Source organism: Perca fluviatilis, chromosome 6 (genome assembly GCF_010015445.1).
Source record: "Perca fluviatilis chromosome 6, GENO_Pfluv_1.0, whole genome shotgun sequence".
NCBI lineage: Eukaryota > Metazoa > Chordata > Actinopteri > Perciformes > Percidae > Perca > Perca fluviatilis.
The window spans coordinates 6,018,504-6,039,380 of NC_053117.1; the positions used below are offsets into that span (position 1 = coordinate 6,018,504).

Genomic DNA, 20,877 nt, shown 5'->3' on the forward strand with positions numbered 1-20,877 from the left:
AAGAGCCAGTTAACCTGATTTTAATGAAATGTTTATCCATTTATACATTTCTGCTAAAAGGCACAGTACCGTTTTGTTGAAGATAGGGCTGCATGATTAGGGAAAAAATCATGACAATTATTTTTGGTCGGTATTGAAATCAGGATTATTTAGCATGATTACTCATTGGCTTTTAGAAAGATGTTGCCGTTATTGAACTTAAAAAGCAGTGAAACCGTTCAACAAGTCAACAGTAAAAACACTTTGAACTGTGAAATTTCCCATAATGCTTTTCCTGTTAAACTTTTTTGAATTCCCCTTCAAAACACAAGACAAAGAAGAGTTTACCTGCAAAATGTAATGTACAAAATAATAGGTTTTCTCGATTGCCATTGCTTTTGTGACCCCTTACCAGCCAAAAATTGAATTGCGATCAAAGTTCGGTTCATTGCACGGCCGTAGTTGAAGAAATGTCTGAAGCTCAAACTGCATTTTCACCTTATTCAGATAAATCCGACAAGTTACTCACCTCTCTCTTTCAGTGGGTGTCATGACATGGGTTTGAGGCCTCCCTGCAACCATACCTTGATTGCATTGAGACCCGGGGATGTCTCGTCCTGCTCCCTCCCCAATCTACACCCTGAGGGGGGCTGGCGGGCCCCTCAACACCCTCCACTTCAGCTGCCATGGAAGGGACACTCCCCTCCTATTTTCTGGGTGAGTCATTTATCTCAACGTTCATATTTTGGCTCTTCTTCCTCAAACGGTGAGGATTGTTTTGTTTATCTAAGTACTTCATTTAGTCCATCACAAGTAGGGTTGGGCATCATTTTGATTTGAACAATTGAACAAGTCAACCCTACAATATGGTCGCAATATTATATATAATATATATTTATATTTATTTATATAACGTCTATCAAGCTGCTGAACTCCAATAGTAAATGTTGGCGCAAAAGAACCACCAGCCAACTGCACTTTTTGCACTTTTCACTTTAATTCTTAGTCACTTTTTTAGAAGTTGTATTGTCTGTACAGTCATATGTGTCCTTCCTTTATGTTCTAAGATGCTTTGATGATCTTATGATCTTATGTTTATGTTGATTTTTATGTCAATTTTAGAATGGTTTTTCTGTTACATGTTTGTGTTGTGAAGCAACAGATACTAACACTATGCCCAAGACAAATTTCCCCTCGGGGCCAATAAAGTGTATTGTCTTCTGTTCTAATATCGATATTGAGTTATTTGGTACATTTCTTTGTAATATTTGATTTTCTCCCTATCGCCCAGCCCTTTGTCTAGGGTTGGGCATAGTTTTTCAATTCCAATTCTTCCTTTCGATTAAGGTTCTGATCGATTCCCGATTCTGATTCTACGAGGGGTGGAGTTTAAACGGGTCACATGCTTATTTCACAGATAAGAGGAACATTTCATTTTGATTTAATAATGGTGTACAGTTTTACAGCAGCGCTTACTGTGCTCCACGGCTGCAACTCAACAAGTGCCTGGAAGTATGGCGGCCGCTACGGAAACCAAAACTTGCACATATTAAATTTGGAACAGACGATCGCATTCAAAACCAAATTTTCCAAACTGTTCCAATAAAAAAACGATTCCATTAGAATTGGAATTTTTTAAACATTCCTAAGTTGGAACCGGTTCTCATTGCCCAAGAGACACCAACAGTAGGGCTGGGCGATATGGAGAAAATCAAATATCATGATATTTTTGACCAAATATCCTGATATTGATACCGCAACGATATTGTAGTGTTGACTATTGGTGCTTTCACAAAATATTTACACAATGAGGTTTTCTTATAAATAATCATCAGTAATGTGGAAATAATGACTAATAAAAGAAATAATAGAACAGTTCCAACAATCTGGTAACAGAAAATGACATCACTTAACGGTCACGCAGCCTTTAAAACCAGGAAAAGACAACACTTGTGCCAAATTACGATAACCAACCAACCACGATATTGATATAATAACGATATATTGCCCAGCTCTTATAAACAGGTTAGTTTTATTGCATGTGATAAGTACTGTACATACCAAGCCAGCCAATCAGGATTCACTTCAGTTTTTAAAAGGGATACAGAGCTTGGATGTGTAAGAACAGCTATCAAAGCACCGCTCAATGTTTCAATGTTATTTTGATATATTTGTTAGTTTGGACAAGAGCAAATCTTTTCCTTCTAGGTGTAGATGAGAGCAGAGCAATAACTGATATGTTGTGTATACTGTATGAGTTCATAAAGCATCCTGTTGGGGTTTGCAGGTCAGGGAAGGGTGCCATCCATATGTGGAACCTGGACACCAGGCGGGCTCAGAAGATTGTAGAAGGTCATTCTGGTAGCTCGGTCATCTGGGTCAGCACACTGCAGGCGACGGACACCCTCATCAGGTGAGGACAGTTCTCCTGGTCTCTTCACTTTTACCCATCCTTCTCTCGCTGTTTTTTATTTTTACAGATAATTGTTTTTGGGCTTTTCCACCTTTATTTGACAGGACACCTATATGGGAGGGGGGGGGGGAGACATGCAGGAAATTGTCACAGGTTGGATTTGAACCCGGGACCTCTGCGTCGAGGCATAAACCTTCAAGTATATGTGAGCCTGCTCTACCCACTTAACCCGGCCACCTCTTGCTGTTTCTGTCAGGGCATTTGGGAATGTAAATATATTTTGGACTTTAGATGTTCACTTCCCAATGTATTGTTTTCTTTTTAGCAAAGCTTAGAACCTGTGGGGATCAAAAAATGACGTAGGAAGAATTCAGTGTCACGCATATTTTGAGATGATGGTCAGTAGAGCTGGGCGATACGGAGAAAATCAAATATCACAATATTTGATCAAATACATCGATGTCGATATTGCGGAGATATTGTAGAGTTGACTGTTGGTGCTTTCACAAAATATTTACACAATGAGATTTTTGATAAATAATCATCAATAATGTGGATACAATTTAGATAATTTATTTAGAAAATGACATCACTTTACTGTAATGCAGCCTTTAAAACCAGGATGAGACACAACAGTTTTGTCATACTGCGACATTAAGATATTAAGGTAAAATTTGAGACGATATCTAGCCTCATATATTGATATAATATTGATATATTGCCCAGCCCTAATGGTAAGTAATGTGCGTTTTGAAAATATGCAAATTAAATGAAATATTCTTCCCGTCGGCGGAGCAGTCAGGGACGGGACATGCAGGTCTGCCTGTGGGATCTGAGCGAAGGGCGGAGTGCGGTGATGGACTCTGTGTGGACCGGCAGCGTTGGATTCTGTCAGCCCTCCATGCTGGAGACGAGCCCTGGGACGCGTCTGCTGGCCTTCGCTGGACAACAGACAGAAGAGGTTAGACATCAGCAGTGGAAACTCTAAATTATCTGTAGGTGTGGGCGTAAGTGTGCTTTGGCCCATTTATAAATTAGCGATCATGGCAGGCTTGTATCATGTGGACGCCCCAACAGTTTTGTTGTCATTACTTAAAATTCCTTATGGGGGCGACAGAAACTACGCACTATGGGCCCTATCTTGCACCCAGCACAGCACGAAGCCCAACGCAAGCGTCTTTGCTAGTTTAAGACCGACGCAGTTGTCAATTTCCCGTCCAGCGCCCCCATCGTTTAAACAGCAAATGCACCTGCATCCATCTTTGCGCCCATGGGCGTGCTGGTCTTACAGGGAGGGTGTGTTCAGGTGAATTCTTGGCGTATTGCTATCTTGAAGCAGCGGGAAGTGATCGCACCATTGACCAACAAAAACCTGGTCTAAAGACAATAGCGCAGCATTTCATTGTTATTTTAACAGCAAATTAGTCAAATGCACCTAGACTTATGCACAGGGCACGCACACTATGCTTGTTACACACACACAGGGAAGCGCAGCAGCACACACACATGCAAAAGATTACATATAAAAATATTACAGTGCAAAATCTGCATCATAATAGCAATGTGCCAAGGTCCAAACGCGTCTGGCTTTTAAAGGGAATGGGAGATGACACTTTGATTGTTATGCCCAAAACACACCTATGAATTAATGAAGACACTAAGAACAACCCCTTTGATCCATGCACGGACCCTTTTTTCTGCAGTCAAACTAGCAAAAGTGGATTTGGACACGCCCTAAATGCACCTGCGCCATACGATTCATGCCGTGCACTCAGATCGTTAAAATAGGGCCCTATAGCTTTAAGAAGGGTTTTCAAATTGAATTGTGGGAAATTAACCAGAGACCCCTCAGATCAAAGTGTCCACAGGCACATGTTGTTGTACGTTCAGCAGGTGGAACCATCCTTGAATGTATTGGCAGGTGGGAGGTGGGATGGTTAATTGGTTAAACAGTCTGACTTTAGGATTAAAAAAAATACCAACCTGTATGAACCCGACCAGACTTGCTGTTACCAGTTTTGCTGGATTGACTTAAAGTGCTGACACACATTTGTGGCTTTTAGTACCATTTAGTATGTTACGTGGGAAAATGAAAGTCCCACAGCAAAAGTTACATCGATCCCCTGTCATCTTTTGCTGTTCTATTACTACACTGATCGTCTGCCAGTGTTCTGAATTCTGATTCATAATTATGAAATGGCTTGATTTTAATCAGGTGGCCAATGCAGTTATTTAATTTTTTTTTAAGCCCATCATTAACCAATGTGTCGAGAGACAACATGACACGTGAGCGTGCGGTTTGCAGCCAGGACCTGTCAAACAGCAAACAGTATCATTAACAAACCAGACTTCATGTCTCGAATCAGCGTGCGCATTGCAAGGATAGGAACTTAATTCCAGCCACCAGCTAAATGTCGGTTCATTTTGGCTGCGGCTAATAATCCATAAACGCCTAATAGCTCTGCGAGGGCCAAAGAACACCAGTTAATTGTGCTTTTCAAGAGGTAAATGCTATTTCATCAGCTTTGGCTGATGAAATAGTCAAATTGGCTGTTTTTAATCTTTGACTGGTGAATTAAGAAGAGAACTCCCAGTGGAATTAAACCGCCGTTCTGTCTGCACAGTATGTCTCCTGGTTAATGCTCAGCACCCACACGCCTGAAGGGGTTTTGTGTGGAGAGAGGGAGGATGGGGAGAGGGCAGCCAGCGATTCAGCCATCTTTTATTGCCTCCAGATTCATGTTACTTGCTCCGCTGTGGAGGAGCCACACTTGAAAGGAACAGAGCAGTCACCTGATCCAGCCAAACGTGCCTCTGCTAACCCCAGTCCAGCAGGCCAGGCATCAGGGCGCCTGTGACTCCCAGCACCTCAATAATGCCATTGTCCCAACAGACACAGACAGACAGAAACACACACACACCCATACAAGTTAGACCAAAACAGACCGCAGCCGATTTTGTCATTCAGTCTCCCCACCCCATTCCACAGACATAACTGACCACGACAGATGCTTATCATGTAATTCGCAAATAAAACGCCCACGTAAATGAATTCCCTCAAAGAAACCGTACATAGGCACTTGCCTCAAAACATACACAATGGTGTGATTTAGTGCAATACGCAGGTAGGTTAATATTTAGGTATGTAACAAAGAAATGGCATAAGAGCTTCCTTTTTCAGGTGGTTTTACTGTTTACTCCTCACAGAGAGATTCCTGCCAGCAGATTGCTGCCACGGCAGAAACATTAATTAATAGTGTGGGTGTTTTATTTATGGGCAGAGTGATGCCACACAAGAACAGTGATCACCTGAGGCACAGAGAAGTCCTTAAAGGCCCTCTTTGTCAGGCACGCAGAGGTAAACATGCAGGACAGATGTGGCCTAGCGCTAAAATACAGATCGCTCCCTTAAAGGGTTGTTTAATTTGAGGCCTAATGAGGATGAATATGCGGATCATCAGCACGGAGGAAGTTCGAAGGAATGAGTTTTGGTTGTGATGTGGCTACACACACACACACATACAAATTTATTGGCTTCATTAGGTGGGGTATTTGATCAGAATCAGTGCCAATGTGTGCAGGAAAACACCATTCAGGTCACGGGGTCGGGCTTTAGCAGGATTTATTATAGACAGCGGGGCGGCTGCTCCGCACTGATGGATGGTACAGTACCGCTATGTGGAGGCACTCTGATCTGCGGAAGTCCTGAACCACAATGAATCAGGTTCCGGCTTTATTTGGATTCAGAAGACAAACAAATCATGACTTGGCAGCTGGCTTGTGTGTAACTGTAACTGGCTCTCAATAATGAAAACATTAGAACAAATGAAAATACAAACATAATGAAAGTGGATGAATTAAAGCAAAAATGCATCAGGACGTATTGGATAGATTTCGAAAGGTCTGATCACAGATGGCTTTAGACGAAACAAAACGAAACCACCAGAGAGTATAAGCACTATACAATTTACCTAAATGAAAGCTGTGCAAAGCAGTTTAGCGTGCTGATGGGCTACAGAAGTCTGGTAGGCTCACTTTTCTCTAACTCCAAACAGCCAGAATTGTTCTTTTCAAACTTGTAGTCTTTAGCCCTAACCGGCGCTCACTCAGGGGATGTCACAAAAAGCTTTAAACAAAATGTTTCACATTATGCAGGCAATATAAACAGACTTTGATTGAAAATTGGGAGAGTTCTTCTGTAATGTTAGCATGCTAACACGCTATTCTAAGATAGCAAACATGGTAAACATCAGCACGTTAGCAGTGTCATTGGGAACATGTTAGCATGTAGCTCAAAGCACCGCTGTGTCCGAGTGCGGCCTCACAGATCTGCTGGCGTGGCTGTAGAATATGGAGGTGAACAGGTCAGCTTTCTGTAGTGAGTTTAAAGTTTTTAATTGTCATGTGTTCTCTGCAGATCAAGATTGTTGAGCTACCCAGTAAGAGCCCAGTCTGCACTCTGGTACCAGACGCTAAGCTGGGGATGGTCATGTGTATCAAACTGTGGCAGGTAAGCAACCAGGCAGCCATCTCGAGTGTCATTTTTACAGAAATTGTTGCAGTGTTTTTAACTCACCCCCCCTAAAAAGTTGCAATTTGTCCCTTTTATAACTACATCTGAAGTTCAACGACTTCACCTTGGCAGCCATTCGCGGAAGCAGCAGATTCTCTTCTGTTTTAAAACAAAAGGGGAAATAGAAGGTACTTTTACCTATACTTACCTGCTTTATCCTGATTGGCCAGCAGCCCATAACAATACCCAATAATAGAAAAGCCAACAAATATGCACATGGGAGACGTGGCACATGATTTACAGCCCAACAACTCAACCCGGGCCATTTTTCCAAGCGTTTCTTCTCAGCTGGCAGTGAGTCCCAACACTGTAATTAGAGCGTTTGGAAGGGCCGTGGGTTCACAGCCATATATCAGCCTGCAGCTGTACATCCAATCTGAACCCAGCAGAAACGTTGCTTTCTGTTTTGTAAATGCTGTCGAAAGGTTTTATTTTCCAGCCATTAAGGAGACCCTGTAATTATTTTCCTGGTTAATTATTAACTCTTTGGGTTTGGGGCTTTGGGCGACAGAGTGGGGTTTTAGACTTATGCAAGACTGTGAATGATTTGAATACATCGGATGGGCTGTACAGTTTACAGGCAGCAGAAATCAAAGCTTATCAACCTAAAGCCAGAGTGAGGCGACTTGCTGCCCCGTGCGCATTCAGTTCTGTGTGCCTGTAATACAAATGAGGGTTATTTTAATTACTACAAAAGCCATAAAGGTGGTATTGTGTTTGTGAAATTATCTAAGAGACTTGTAGACACGTTTGAATCTCACAGTGCATGCTGACATTGTGTTTTTCTTTTCCTCTTTTGATTTCACTGTTACGCCCACCTTTCATCATCTGATTTATGAAGCAATGCTGGTTCAGCGTTGAGTGCCAGGAAACATAATGATCAATTATATCATTATAAATTATATAATATCATTGTAATACGGAACAGGCAGCTGTCTGACTTCAAAGCCGAAGGGCCCAGGTGATTCTAAATGATATCGGGCCGATTCCTTTCAAGGCCGAGGCATGTTCATCTGTTACACTGACTGAGCGACTCGACAGGGTCCAAGCAGTGGGAAGAGACTGTGTGTGTGTGTGTGTGTGTGTGTGTGTGTGTGTGTGTGTGTGTGTGTGTGTGTGTGTGTGTGTGTGTGTGTGTGTGTGTGTGTGTGTGTGTGTGTGTGTGTGTGTGTGTGTGTGTGTGTTAAAGAGTGTCAGTCAGTCATAAGAAAAAATGCCTATCTTGTCTTTCCCATCAAATGCTCATATGCTACCCACGTTTCCTTAACCTCACACAACAGGAGGCAACAGCCGACACCGTCGTCCTCTCTCTCCACCCTGTCTCTCTCCATCACCCACACACCGGGAAGAAGCCACTAACAATTATCTCCTCTCTCTGTCTTCCCTCTCACCATCCCTCCCCTCTTCTCTTCCCACCGTCGAGAAGTGATTATCCTCCATTATTTCCAGGGCGGACTCACCAACAGATTTATTGTCAGCCTTTAAGCCCTTCTCTGCTGGAGTTTCTGGAAAAAGATTAAATGCAGTGTTAAACTGCACTTTCTCCTTTCAGCAAAATCCCACTCGGCCCTTAGTTCATATGCTGGGCTGTATGTCTATGAGGTGACAGAGCTTTCCTATCTGATCTCTCTGAATCTGGCTGTGAACAATACGGAAAACGTGGTGGAAGAAAGTACCTCCACATGTGGGTTTGGAGTGTGCAGGGCTTGGCCAGGGGGCGGTATTGATGTATGATGTGCAAGGCTTTTAATGTGAACAGAGGCTGGCGGGGAAAAGGAAATGTTCCTATACAGATATCCATCACTCTCAGCTCATCACCTTGCTGCCTCGTGGCCATGACATCATGGCGGACCGGGACAAAAACCGGAGGAAACGATTGGCTCCTTATGTTGAAGCGGTGCCTGCCTGAGGCCTGTGGTGGCCACAGCAGCAAACAAGCTGTTGGTCTCTTGGTTATTCATGGCTTACCACAAAAGGAAATTGCATAGAAGTGTTTGTGGAATATACAATAAATTCAGGATACGTCCGCCACATATTTCTCTGTAATTACATTTAGATTTTATTTATTCATTTTTTTGTTGTATTAGTTTTTTGTTTTTTTTTTTTTAAAGATTATTTTTTGGGGCTTTTTCCGCCTTGAACCTGACAGGACAGCTAAGTGAGAAAGGGGAGAGAGAGGGGGAAGACATGCAGAAAATCGTCACAGGTCGGACCCGAATCCCGGACTTCCGCGTCGAGGCATAAACCTCCCAGTACATGTGCGCCTGCTCCACCCACCGATCCAACCTGGCCACTTTGTTAGTTTATTTGGCAGGCACTGCACTCATTGATCAGCAGTGGAAAATCTGTAAAATGAACCACAATTGGCATAAATGGCTAATATTTAGCTGTTGTTCCTGGCCAGCTGTTTAAAAGGCACCCTAGAAATGGAATAAAACGACGCATCCAATACGACACAACGATATGATAAATTTACACAAAATAGCACAGCACACATCAACTAATAAATAATGCCACAGAGGAACACATGGCAGTTGGCTAGCTAGCTTGGAGACTAGGATTTGACCAGCATGTACTGTATTTGTGGAGGCCTTTACTGTTGACATTTCTGCTTTTTGTGCAAATACAGAACGGGCTATATACATCAACGTTATAATTTTCAAAACGGTGCTCTAAACGAATCAAAGGCTACTGTAACCGTTTGAGTACTCATATTAAGGGTTGATGACTTTAAGAAACTTTAAGAAAATAAATGTTGGAATGCAAAACATAAGTGACGTAAGGATTTAACCAAAGTGTACGTTTACAGCTGCATTTTTGACAATTTTCAGTGGTCATGTATTTAGAAAAATACGATGGTGACACGTGATTGTTAGTGTGTAAAAAGATGGTGTGACATTTTATAGACCATAGACAAAAGTTAAATTGTTTTGGTGGTGGTTTAAAAAAAAAAAGTCTAACAAGGGGCTCTTTGGTGCAGGGCAAATCCAATAGTATCAGAACAGCATGAAAACCAAGGAACTCCTGTTGAAGAAAATACTAAAAAGCCTTTATTGATTATTGACTAATGCATAGCAAAAAGGTAATAAAATACGCTCCAACGCGTTGCGGCACACAGGCCTTCTTCAGGGCAACTAACCAAAAGTGAGATACAAACAGGAAATGTATAGAACAAAGACAGGAAGTGACATCATACTCAAAACCATAGTAATGGATGAATCGAGAAATAATCTGCAAATTAAACGATAATGCAAATAATTCTTAGTTTCCTTGGTATGGAGTCAAAGTCTGTGTGTGCAGTGACATTTTCTTGAGCTGGAAACTAAAGCTAATTTAGATTTAATGGTTCAGCAATTATATTTATGTTGTCCCTATTTGTTAGAGGATGTTTTAGTGCCTCCATAGGTTACATCTTTGTATTTTTTGTTGCCTTAGCAGCAGGGGGATTTTACTGTAAACCTCTACACTAACTGGGATTGTTATAGAAGAAGAAGAAGAAGAGAGAAGGAAGGAAAATAACAAAACCTTATTTGGTAAAAGCCCCTGGATCTTGATGACCTAACTGGACCATGGTGGTCTGAACTAACTGCCTGAGTGATCGACAGACTGGAAATAGGGCTTTCAGCCCACAGCCTTAAAATGGTTGCATTGTTAACTAGAAAGGCATAGTGCAGACCTCCGCCAAGGCCATGCCCTATGTCACAATGTTAACGACAGTGAAAAACAGTTCATGTATCCATCCCGTAATTCATATCCGATCCAAAATGTAATGTTTTCGTCCTTGGCCCATGATACATCCTTCCACCAAGTTTCATGAAAATTGGGCCTGTAGTTTTTCTTGAATCCTACTTACAAAAAGACAAACCAACCAACCAGTTAGCCAACAAACCGAACTGGAAACATAACCATCTTGGCGGAGATAATAATGATGTTTACAGGATAAAATAACAGTGACCTGGCCTGTAATTGTTCAAAATCAAATTTAACACATTATGTACACACATAGATTACACTTTTATGCACTCCATGCGGCATAGGATTGCAGGACTATTAACAAGTTTGAGGCCCAACTAGTTGCCGTTCTAGAGACGACCCGTTTTCATTGCTCTCTTGCCTCTTCAGTCGGCTTCCATCCAGCTGTTCTGTGGTGATGAATCTCCTCCCAGAGCCCCAGCCCCACTCCAGCAGAGAGCCCTCTTGTAGAAAGGCCTGTGGAGGATATAATGAATTAGGTGTCTACCCAGGGTTCCCCGACCTCCGACCCATGACATCATCAATCAAGGAGGTCCTACACTTAAGTGAAACGGTGGGCCCCAAGCCTGGAACGCTTAGCCCGGGCCCTGCCGGCAAGCAGGGGCCACTGATTTTCACTTGTTTTTATTTGTTTTCATAATCCCTTAGTGTTCGTCCTCGCTGATGTGTTTGGAAGGAATACATGACTCTGTCTATAATTTGTTTAAAGCTGGAAGAAGAGAAATATAGAGCGTTAAGTGAGAAGAGGACTTGAAGATGGATGAAAAAATTGCAGACATGACCCCCTCGCACATATGGAAAGCATTTCTTTCCCTCCTGGCTTCTGCAGGGCACTGTGCTTTTGCTGGGGGCCTGATAGTATTCTAAAGCAAGGGCATGAGTCAGGACAAAGTGTGTATCGGTGCTGTGTGTTTATAGGCCATTTGAAATGTATTGTGTGGTTCAACAGGCCAGTGTGAAGTCATTTAAGCTTGGAAAAGTTTAAATCATTGTTTGGATATGTGGATGTGAAGGGGTGTGTTCTTCTAGGTAGCAAGAGCTATGATACTTTCACTACTGTCTACATACACGTACACAGAAGAATTGTGGGATTTCGGGATAGAGGTTAGATCTCATCAGTTGTCCCTCTCTCCTTCTCTTTGTCCATTCCTCCTCCTTCCCTTCTCTCTCTCCTTCGGGCCTTCCTTTCTTCCCTGCGCTATGCAAAGATATATGAAGCCCACAGTTTTTATCAGTTCACCTTTTAATGTTCCTCGTTCACAGAAGTGATTTACAATCTGCGACTCCCAACAGTGGGAAGGCAATGTCATTTTATATACTGTACATTTAACTACACTTTGTGCTTAGGACAGGATGCTCAATCTATATTTAACAGAGTTGTGTGTTTGGGATTTTGAGTCTGAGGTCTGATTTGTGCACCTGGTTTCATTTCATTTCTTGTGATTTGAAAGATTTTCTCTGATGGTTTCACCAGTTGTAAAAATTGCGTCCTGAGCAAGACTAGTGGTTTTGTTTTTTGTTTTTTTTCTTTGTACATGAGGGCATACAAAAGGTGTGTAGACCTGAAACAATTAGTTGATTAGGCGATCAACAGACAATGAGTGCATTTTAATTCATCTATTAAGTAATTTATCAAGCTAAAACGCCAAACCTTCTCCACTTCCAGCTTCTCCGATGCTTTTCTGTTTCATATGATTGTAAATTTTAGAGTGTGGTCTAGACCTACTCTATCTGTAAAGTGTCTCGAGATAACTTATGTTATGATTTGATACTATAAATAAAATTGAATTGAATTGAATTAAATTGAGTGTGGGGACACAAGAAGCAATCTTGGAAATTAAAATAATTGAAAGAAAATGATTTCTATATTAATCGATAATTAAAATAATGGTTAGTTGCAGCCTTAATGCTGTGCCTCAGTAACAAGTATTTTATTTATTTAGGTTATATTTGTTCAAATAACACTTAAAATATTCCATGTGTTTTACATTTCAACCGGATGAAATATAGTTTAAAAAATGGACAATGCAAATGTAACAATATAACAAATTTAAGCATTATAATGTAAAAGGTACTATATCATTATGAGATTATGTATAACCAAAAAGTAGAGCATACTTTTAAAAATAAAGATAACAAAATATAGGTACAGATAAAATATACCAAAACAATGCACATTTTGAAAAACAACTAAATAATCACGTGTGTGTGTGTGTGTGTGTGTGTGTGTGTGTGTGTGTGTGTGTGTGTGTGTGTGTGTGTGTGTGTGTGTGTGTGTGTGTGTGTGTGTCTGTGTGTGTGTGTGTCTGTGTGTCTGTGTGTCTGTGTGTGTGTACGCATACATACATACATACATACATACATACATACATACATACATATCTCGGTGGCAGCAGCGAGGCCTGTGGCTCAGTAATATAGATGAGGAGCAAAGTGAGGAGTGGTGTAATGGAGTGCTGGAAAGAGAGCAGCAGGCTGATGAATGGAGCGCACTGCTTCTTTCCGAGTGTCAGCGGGAGCTTCCAGAGTGATAACCTCTGCTCCGCTCAGCTTCCGGCACCACGCAGCGGTTTCTGTGGTTTTTAACTACACCCCTCTCATCTCACATCTTACCTCACGCTACAGCTGGGCGATACGGAGAGAATCAAGTATCACCAAATACATCAATATCGATATTGTATGGCTGACTATTGGTGCTTTCACAAAATAAGTTTTGATAAATAATCCTCCGTAATGTGGATAGAACGTCAAAGTGAGTAAAGGCAAATAATAGATCAGATACTTTACTGTAATGCAGCCTTTAAAACCAGGAAAAGACAAGAGTCATTGCGATTTTACGATATCCAAAATGTAAGACAATATCTAGCCTCATATATTGATATCGATTTAATATTGATATCTTGCCCAGCCCTACCTCATATTACTCCCTGTTCTCTCTTCACTTCTTGCTGTCCCTTCTCCTTTCTCTTATCATCCTCCCTCACTTCCAGCCAGACTCGGGTCCCGGACCTCTCCTGCTGGCTGGATACGAGGACGGTTCCCTGTTGCTGTGGGACGTAACCCAGAGGTCCAAGCTGAGCCAAGCCAAAGCCCACCCTGAGCCCGTCATGTGCCTGACCTTTGACACCAACCGTCTGAGGGGCATATCTGGCTCCTCTGAGAAGAAACTCTCCCCCTGGATGCTGGACAGACAGAACAACCTGCAGGTCAGCAGAGGACAGGCATAGACTGTATAATATTAAGGCGACACTTGTGGTTGCAAAAGGAGGTTGGTTTCTGTAGAAGTCTATGAGAAAGTGACCCACTTCTCACTTGATTTATTACCTCAGTAAACATGTTCATAATGAGTTTATGGTCTCAATCGCTGCAAGACAGAATGATGTTCATTTTTTTTATTATGGTCTCGTTGATTTTAAAATCTGCAATGAAGCAGGGGTTGTTTTAGGGTGTGGCTATGATGTGATTGCCAGTGAAAGTGTGTAACGTAACGTAGAGTGTAAGCAGCTCCTCCCTCACTCCTCCCTCTTGTCTAAAATCGTCACATCCGCAACCAGGATGGCTGTACCCGTAACGGCAAACTCGACGACTCATAGCAGATCTCCCAAAACGAATGGGTGACGTCACACATGCTCTGTCCATTAATATTATACAGTCTATGAAGACCAGCTTAGAGAGGATAGTAGTGTTGTCTAGTCCAGTGGTTCCCAAATTTTTGTCTGATGAACCCCCACAGCCCTTTCAGATGAACCTAATGTACCCCTTCATCCACACCACCCATTGTGATTTAAAACTGGTGTTTTACACAATTAATTATGACAGCTGTCAATACAAAGTAATATGTACTAAATGTTGGAAGCCCAGTATTTAGTGGATATTGTTACAATAGATTTTGCATGCAATTGACATATCAATGTTTCGGCCAGCTTGATCAACTTTGCTTTCGTAGACTACTACTGCTGTGGAGTGGCTAGAGCTGGACATTTAAACCATTTGTGCTTTATTTTTAGCTTACAATTTCAACCATTTATCCATTACTTTTAGCTAACGTTTTAACTGTTTATCCATTACGTTTAGCTTACTATTTCAACCATTTATCCATTACTTTTGCTAACAATTTTAACTATTTAAAGCGCCCATATTATGCTCATTTTCAGGTTCATAACTGTATTTTTAGATTGTACCAGAATAGGTTTACATGGTTTAATTTTCAAAAAACACCATATTTTTGTTGTACTGCACAGCTCTCTCTCACTTCTGCAGATCCTCTTTTCACCTGGTTTCTGTTTTAGCTACAGAGTGAGACCTCTTTTCATCTTCTTCTTCTGTACTATCTTTGATTGCACTCGCACATGCTCAGTAGCTCAGATGTAGATCATGTCAGCTAGCTAACTCTAGAGACAGTAACTTTGGTCAGTTACAAGGCAGGATTAGCTGGGAGACTTCTAAATGAGGGCACACATGTAAGTAGTTCTTTTGTAGATTATGGTGAACTTGTGTGTGTTGTAGCAGTGCTTTGCTATTGAGAACAACGTAGCATGCTAGCGTTAGCATTAGCGTTAGCATGCTAACGAGCTAACGGTTGTGGTTAGCCAGCTCATTTCGGACTGTGACGTCACAGTCCGAGCCGATTTTGAACAGCTCACTAGGAGACTGAAAGCAGGACACATTCAGAAACTGTATCTCACTCAAAACAGCATGGATGGATTTTTTTCAAAGTTTGTATGTGTGTGGAAGCACCAGAGACACAAAAGAACACCCCAAATCCCAGAAAAAGTGATTTTTTCATAATATGGGCACTTTAACCATTATTTTTAGCTAACAATTTAAACCATTTGTGCATTGCTTTTAGCTAACTATTTAAGTGTTTATCCATTACTTTAAGCTAACTATTTCAACCATTAAGCTATTACTTTTAGCAAACTATTTAATTATTTATCCATTACTTTAAGCTAACTATTTCAACCATTAAGCTATTACTTTTAGCTAACTATTTAAGTGTTTACCCATTACTTTAAGCTAACTATTTCAACCATTAAGCTATTACTTTTAGCTAACTAGTTAAGTGTTCATCCATTCCTTTAAGCTAACTATTTCAACCATTTATCCATTACTATTATCTTACTATTTCAACAGTTTATCCATTGCATTTAGCTAACTGTTTAAACTCTCTCTGCATGCTTCCTAGCTACTTTTCTTGCATTGTCGATCGCAGCATGTAGTGTTCAGGTGTAACTGTTGACAAAACGTTTAATTTTTTTAAATATGGTAGTAGTAGTTATTGTGGTTATTCTACAATCTTTCTAGGTAGCCTAGGCAACTGCAGAAGTACCTTCTGGGGTACAAATGCCCCTGGTTGGATAATCGGCCTACTGAAGTGTCCCTGGCTAACGTCCTCAACTTCCTACCTGCTGACTAATTGTTGCACAAGAGAGTCAGCTTAATGCCATGAAATATTATAAAATCTTAATGGTGGAGATGGGCAGAGAGGAGAGTTGCCTCTCTCTAGGCTCTCTTGGAAAACATCATGGGCCGAAGAGGAAGAGGCTCAGTAGGGCTCCGGGGGCCATAAATCAGCTGCTGGTTACACAGCGTTGGCAGGGCCAGGGGCCAAGGGCCGGGCTGGGGGCTGTCACTCCAGACTCAAACCACCCACACGCATACACACTGACACATGGTCACACATTTAATATTTATAGTTTTGGATTTTAAGAAAACACGTCACAAAATAGGAACATTTCGGTATACTTTCATTTAGCAAGTTAAAAAACAATTAATACAAGATTCCTCTTGACTGGGATATTATTGAAATGCATACTTACCTTTTAAAAGTATACACACACGCGTGCAGGCATGCAAAAATAAAAAACTATGCACTACAGCCCCTGCCAGAGCATCTATTGCCACACCAAAAGAGACACATCAGCTTTGTACCATAATTCATTTTACATAACAGCCAATGCTTCAGAGACTTAACGCCTCATTTGAAGCTATATTTTCTCTTGATTTCATAAGCAAAAGGGAATGCTCCCATTCTGCAGCCAACCCCCATGAATCTGAACAGAAAGGAACCTGAGGCTGATATAGTACACTCCTGCACAGTGAAGGAGTATTATTCTTTCCTAGGCTTTTTACAAATGAATGCTCGAATTAGAAATATTTGCAAAGCCCCATTTTTTATTTATTTTTTTCACCCCGAAAATGTGTCTAGAAAAACACTACGAAGGATTTGATTCAATATACCAAAAACAGGAGGAGAGTGGTTATTTGGTTTATTTTGCTCAAGCAACAAAATATTGATTCAGCATGGAATCCAGGATGAGGATGACAGGAAAAATGCACAAGGAGAGGGAAAAGATCCAACAGGGGCTTTTAAATTATCCCGAAGTGCAGCTCAGTGTGACGTCCAGACAGCTATCCTCAGTTCTTCCCACAAAAGTATTTTTGTGTGGCAGCAGCAAGGGGGCGGGGGAGGACCTGCCGGGTGGCGGACCCGGGCCCTGGGTCCTGACGGACGACCCGTGAGAGGTAATAAAAATATCAAAACCTCGGAGGCCCCTTAACCAAACAAAAAACACATCTGCAGTAAAGGGAACAGTAGTTCACAGTGGGAGGCTGCAATAAAGGCTGAGGAGGCTGTAAGTGCCACAGCATCCCACTTCCCGCAAATTACCCCTGCGATACCTTTTTGGATGTAGTGGAACTGGCCGGCAGGGAAGATAGATGCTTTTTGTGAAATGTCGGGGGAAACTGAATGTGACACAACACAGTGCAGTTATGATTTAGTGAAGCCGAAGGGCTGTGAAGTGAGCTTATCAAGCCCAGACAGATAGCCTCTGGAATGGAGGTTAATGTATTACACATGGCTCCCAGAGGCCTTTATCTGCTCTTTGACCTGGCTAGGCTGATATCCTTTCATAGAAATGAGGCATCACCATCAGACTTTTTTTTTTTTTTTTTTCTTTTTCCTACTTTTCCTACTAGCGTACATTTTTGGGAATGTGCCGGGGTGAGATTATGAGGGTGTGGGTGTTAGGGTTTACAAGCTGTTAAGCCAGATGGACATATATTTAGGCGTCCACTCAAATGTATTGACAAGTGCAGTGACTTGTTCCTCCAGGAGAAAGAAAAAAGGCCGAGGCCGCGGACTGGAGAAAGAGGAAGCAGGTATAGACAGAGGAAGATTAGCGTTAGTGTAAATCAAGCGTGGCTGACAGCAAGCTCTTTCTGAGGCTGATGACAGTTCTCCACAGGTGGAACTCCTGACCCTCATCTTCACTACTATGTCTCACATACATATCCACTCAGTAGCCTCTTACACGGGGTCTTCTGTGACTTCTTGCGTCCATCAGCCAATCCTAAAATGACCTGACGTATGATTCAGGTCATACCAGGCCCAACCTCAGTCTGCTGTTGGACTGATGTACAGTATGTATGAGTTGCTGTCATAAAAAATGATGGCTCTCTTTTTTTTTTTTTTTTGAGCACCCGCCCCCCCACCTCTCTCTTGTCTCTTTTCTGAATGGGACGGCTCGCCTGTTTGACGCGTCCATCTCCTGTCAGCCGGGGCCAAGCTCTGACAGGCAAGGTGACAAAAGGCTGTAATCTCCCCGCTGCCGAGTGTGATTCAGGGACAGGGTGTGTCAGAAATACCTGCGGAAAAGCCTCCCAGCTGCTAGGCTCGAGTGAGTGAGCGATGATGGGACGTTTCAGTAGATGAGCGTGAACGCCAAGATCCGTGCCAAGACTGAGGGGGAGCGACGGGGTAAAAGTGGAGCGGGGCTTGAGTGAGACCTGCCAAGTGGACGCTCCTTTTGAACATCTCCTCTGTCGTTGAGATGCTACAAAAGAGGATCCCGAAGTGTGAGTTTGTGTTGGATCTGTCGTAGGCAACAAAAAGTGTTGTGGGCCCAGCTGCTGAGCAGAGCTGGTAGCCTCCTGACAGCTGAGTAAGCTGGCGTTTAGACAGCGTGTGTGTGCGTGCGTGCGTGCGTGTTTTTGTGTGGGTGTAGTGTTAAAACAAAAAAAAATGATGAAGCCCATAGACGGATTCTGTCTATGATGAGATAGTAAGGAAGCAAGGATAAGACAAATGGGGTGTCAAATAAAACGAGCCAAGACTCCCCGGTTAGAGCCAATGGATTTCATTAGAGATGTAGGCCTGGTTAATGGCAGCGCTTAAGTCTGCAGCGCTTTTCTTGGTATTCATTCAGCAGCGGTGTGGCCCGACGGCAAGAACAACAATGCTGCTGCTGGAGAACATGGAATTAAAGTGACAGCGCAATTTAGACTATTTCCTTTTTTTAAGAACAAAGAAGAGTTATCCTAACATTGAGAAGTAATGTATTCATGGGCTGCAACTCATTTTCATATCCATTAATCTGCTTTAGTCTATAAAATCATTGTCTTGGGACTTCAGATTGCTTGTTTTGTCTCACCGACAGTCCAAAATAGGAAATACGTCTATTTGCATTCACGCCGAGTTTGTTGTTGTCCCTCTGATGTCCAAATGGTAAATATGAAGCAGCCAGTTAGCTTAGCTTAGCACGAAGACTGAGAACAGGGAAACAGGTAGCCTGGCTGTGTCCAAAATGTCAAACTATTTCTTTTAGAAAACTATGAAAATGGTTAATCATTTAAAATTGCTCTTCTTTTCTGTCAGTCAGCTAATTGATCGTCTCATCGTTCTAACTTGAATGCCATTATACTATACCCTAAACAAACTGGATTTCTTGTGCTGCAGTGTTAATCAAGACATTGTCAGCAGCTGCATATAACCAGAACTACTAAAACTAAAATGTATTTTTATGATTGATTTCATCAGTTGATTAATTATGCGATTCATTCATGAATTAGTCTATAAAATGTCAGAAATTTTCCAATTTCCAATTTTCTAGGTGATCTAAAAGCTAGTCCATTTATTATGAATGATATGAAACCGAATAAAGCAGCAGAACCGTTGATAAATGACTTGAAACAATCAATTCACTTTACAAAATTGCTGGTGATCCACTTAATTAATTAATCAACTAATCGTTTCAGCACTGTTACTGTCCAGCACCGCGGCCACATGACATCCCAGAGTAAACACTGCTCACTGGCAGCCTAGGAACCAGCATAGCTGCACACAAGCACCATTCCCCATTTCTTTTTCTCACCACCACTCACGATCTACTTTCTCAGACTGTAGAAAGTCAAAACAATTCGCCAGCCTGCCCTGCTGAATGACCATTGCTACATCATTAGCCACTTGCTGCTTACATTTGACCCTTTAATGAAGCAAATGCCTTTTCCTGACACAAACTATGGGAAGCAAAACAAACAAAAACAGACACTTAAACCCATCATTATCAGGCCTCTAATGCAAACCAGATGGAGAGAGGTAGGGGCATACCAACTTCTTGAGGTAATAACAAAGCTCCAAACAATCTTTCACCCGGGTTTCTTTGGATCAGCGTATCTGGCTCGTTTGGTCTCATCCACCCTTTTTTTTTTTTTTTTTTTAACGCACTAGTGGTACCAGCGATTATGGTTTGCCCCAAAAATAAAAATAAATCACATATCTGCCCGTTCAAAACTTAGCTTTCTCGCTCTGTTTTGATCAATGGCATTCCTCCCTGCTCTCTCTCTCTCTCTCTCTCTCTCTCTCTCTCTCTCTCTCTCTCTCTCTCTCTCTCTCTCTCTCTCTCTCTCTCTCTCTCTCTCTCTCTCTCTCTCTCTCTCTCCCTCCCCCTCTCCCTCCCTCCCTTGCATTCCACTTTATCCACTTGGGCTATGAGTACCTGGCTTATATCTTCCACATGCAGCTCGTGGATGGTTCCTGCCCGGAACAGGAGCATGCAGATAAATTCTCCACCGTCTCCTCCCATCCAAGGCCATTAGTCTCCCTAGACACAGCTTATGAAGTCAATTATACGCTGTCCAGTTTGATTTTTAGCTCCCATATCCAGATGTTTGTGTCCCATCTACAGGTCCAGCAGAGATCCCATAGCCCGCAGGAAGAGCACGTTCGCTCCCCAGGAATGCCCACCACAGCAGGCCCTTTTAGATAGTGATCCTAGCCGCCATTCGTTATAATATGTCAGAATGTTGCCCCTTTTAGAGCGATTGATGCAGTCCTTGGACACTGCAGATCACAGGGAGAGGGAGCTGTGGCTAATCT

General features: G+C 42.0%; 1 protein-coding gene across 2 annotated transcripts in view; it reads left to right on the plus strand.

Moving 5' to 3' along the window:
• Window positions 1-20,877, plus strand: part of gnb1l (guanine nucleotide binding protein (G protein), beta polypeptide 1-like) — a 31,147-nt gene that overhangs the window by 7,986 nt on the left and 2,284 nt on the right. For both annotated transcript variants that reach the window (XM_039804197.1, XM_039804198.1), the window contains exons 2-6: window positions 522-696; window positions 2,267-2,392; window positions 3,191-3,353; window positions 6,810-6,902; window positions 13,709-13,924. In XM_039804197.1, coding sequence (XP_039660131.1) covers window positions 587-696; window positions 2,267-2,392; window positions 3,191-3,353; window positions 6,810-6,902; window positions 13,709-13,924 — 708 coding nt within the window. In that variant the 5' untranslated portion in view covers window positions 522-586. The remainder of the gene's footprint in view (window positions 1-521; window positions 697-2,266; window positions 2,393-3,190; window positions 3,354-6,809; window positions 6,903-13,708; window positions 13,925-20,877) is intronic.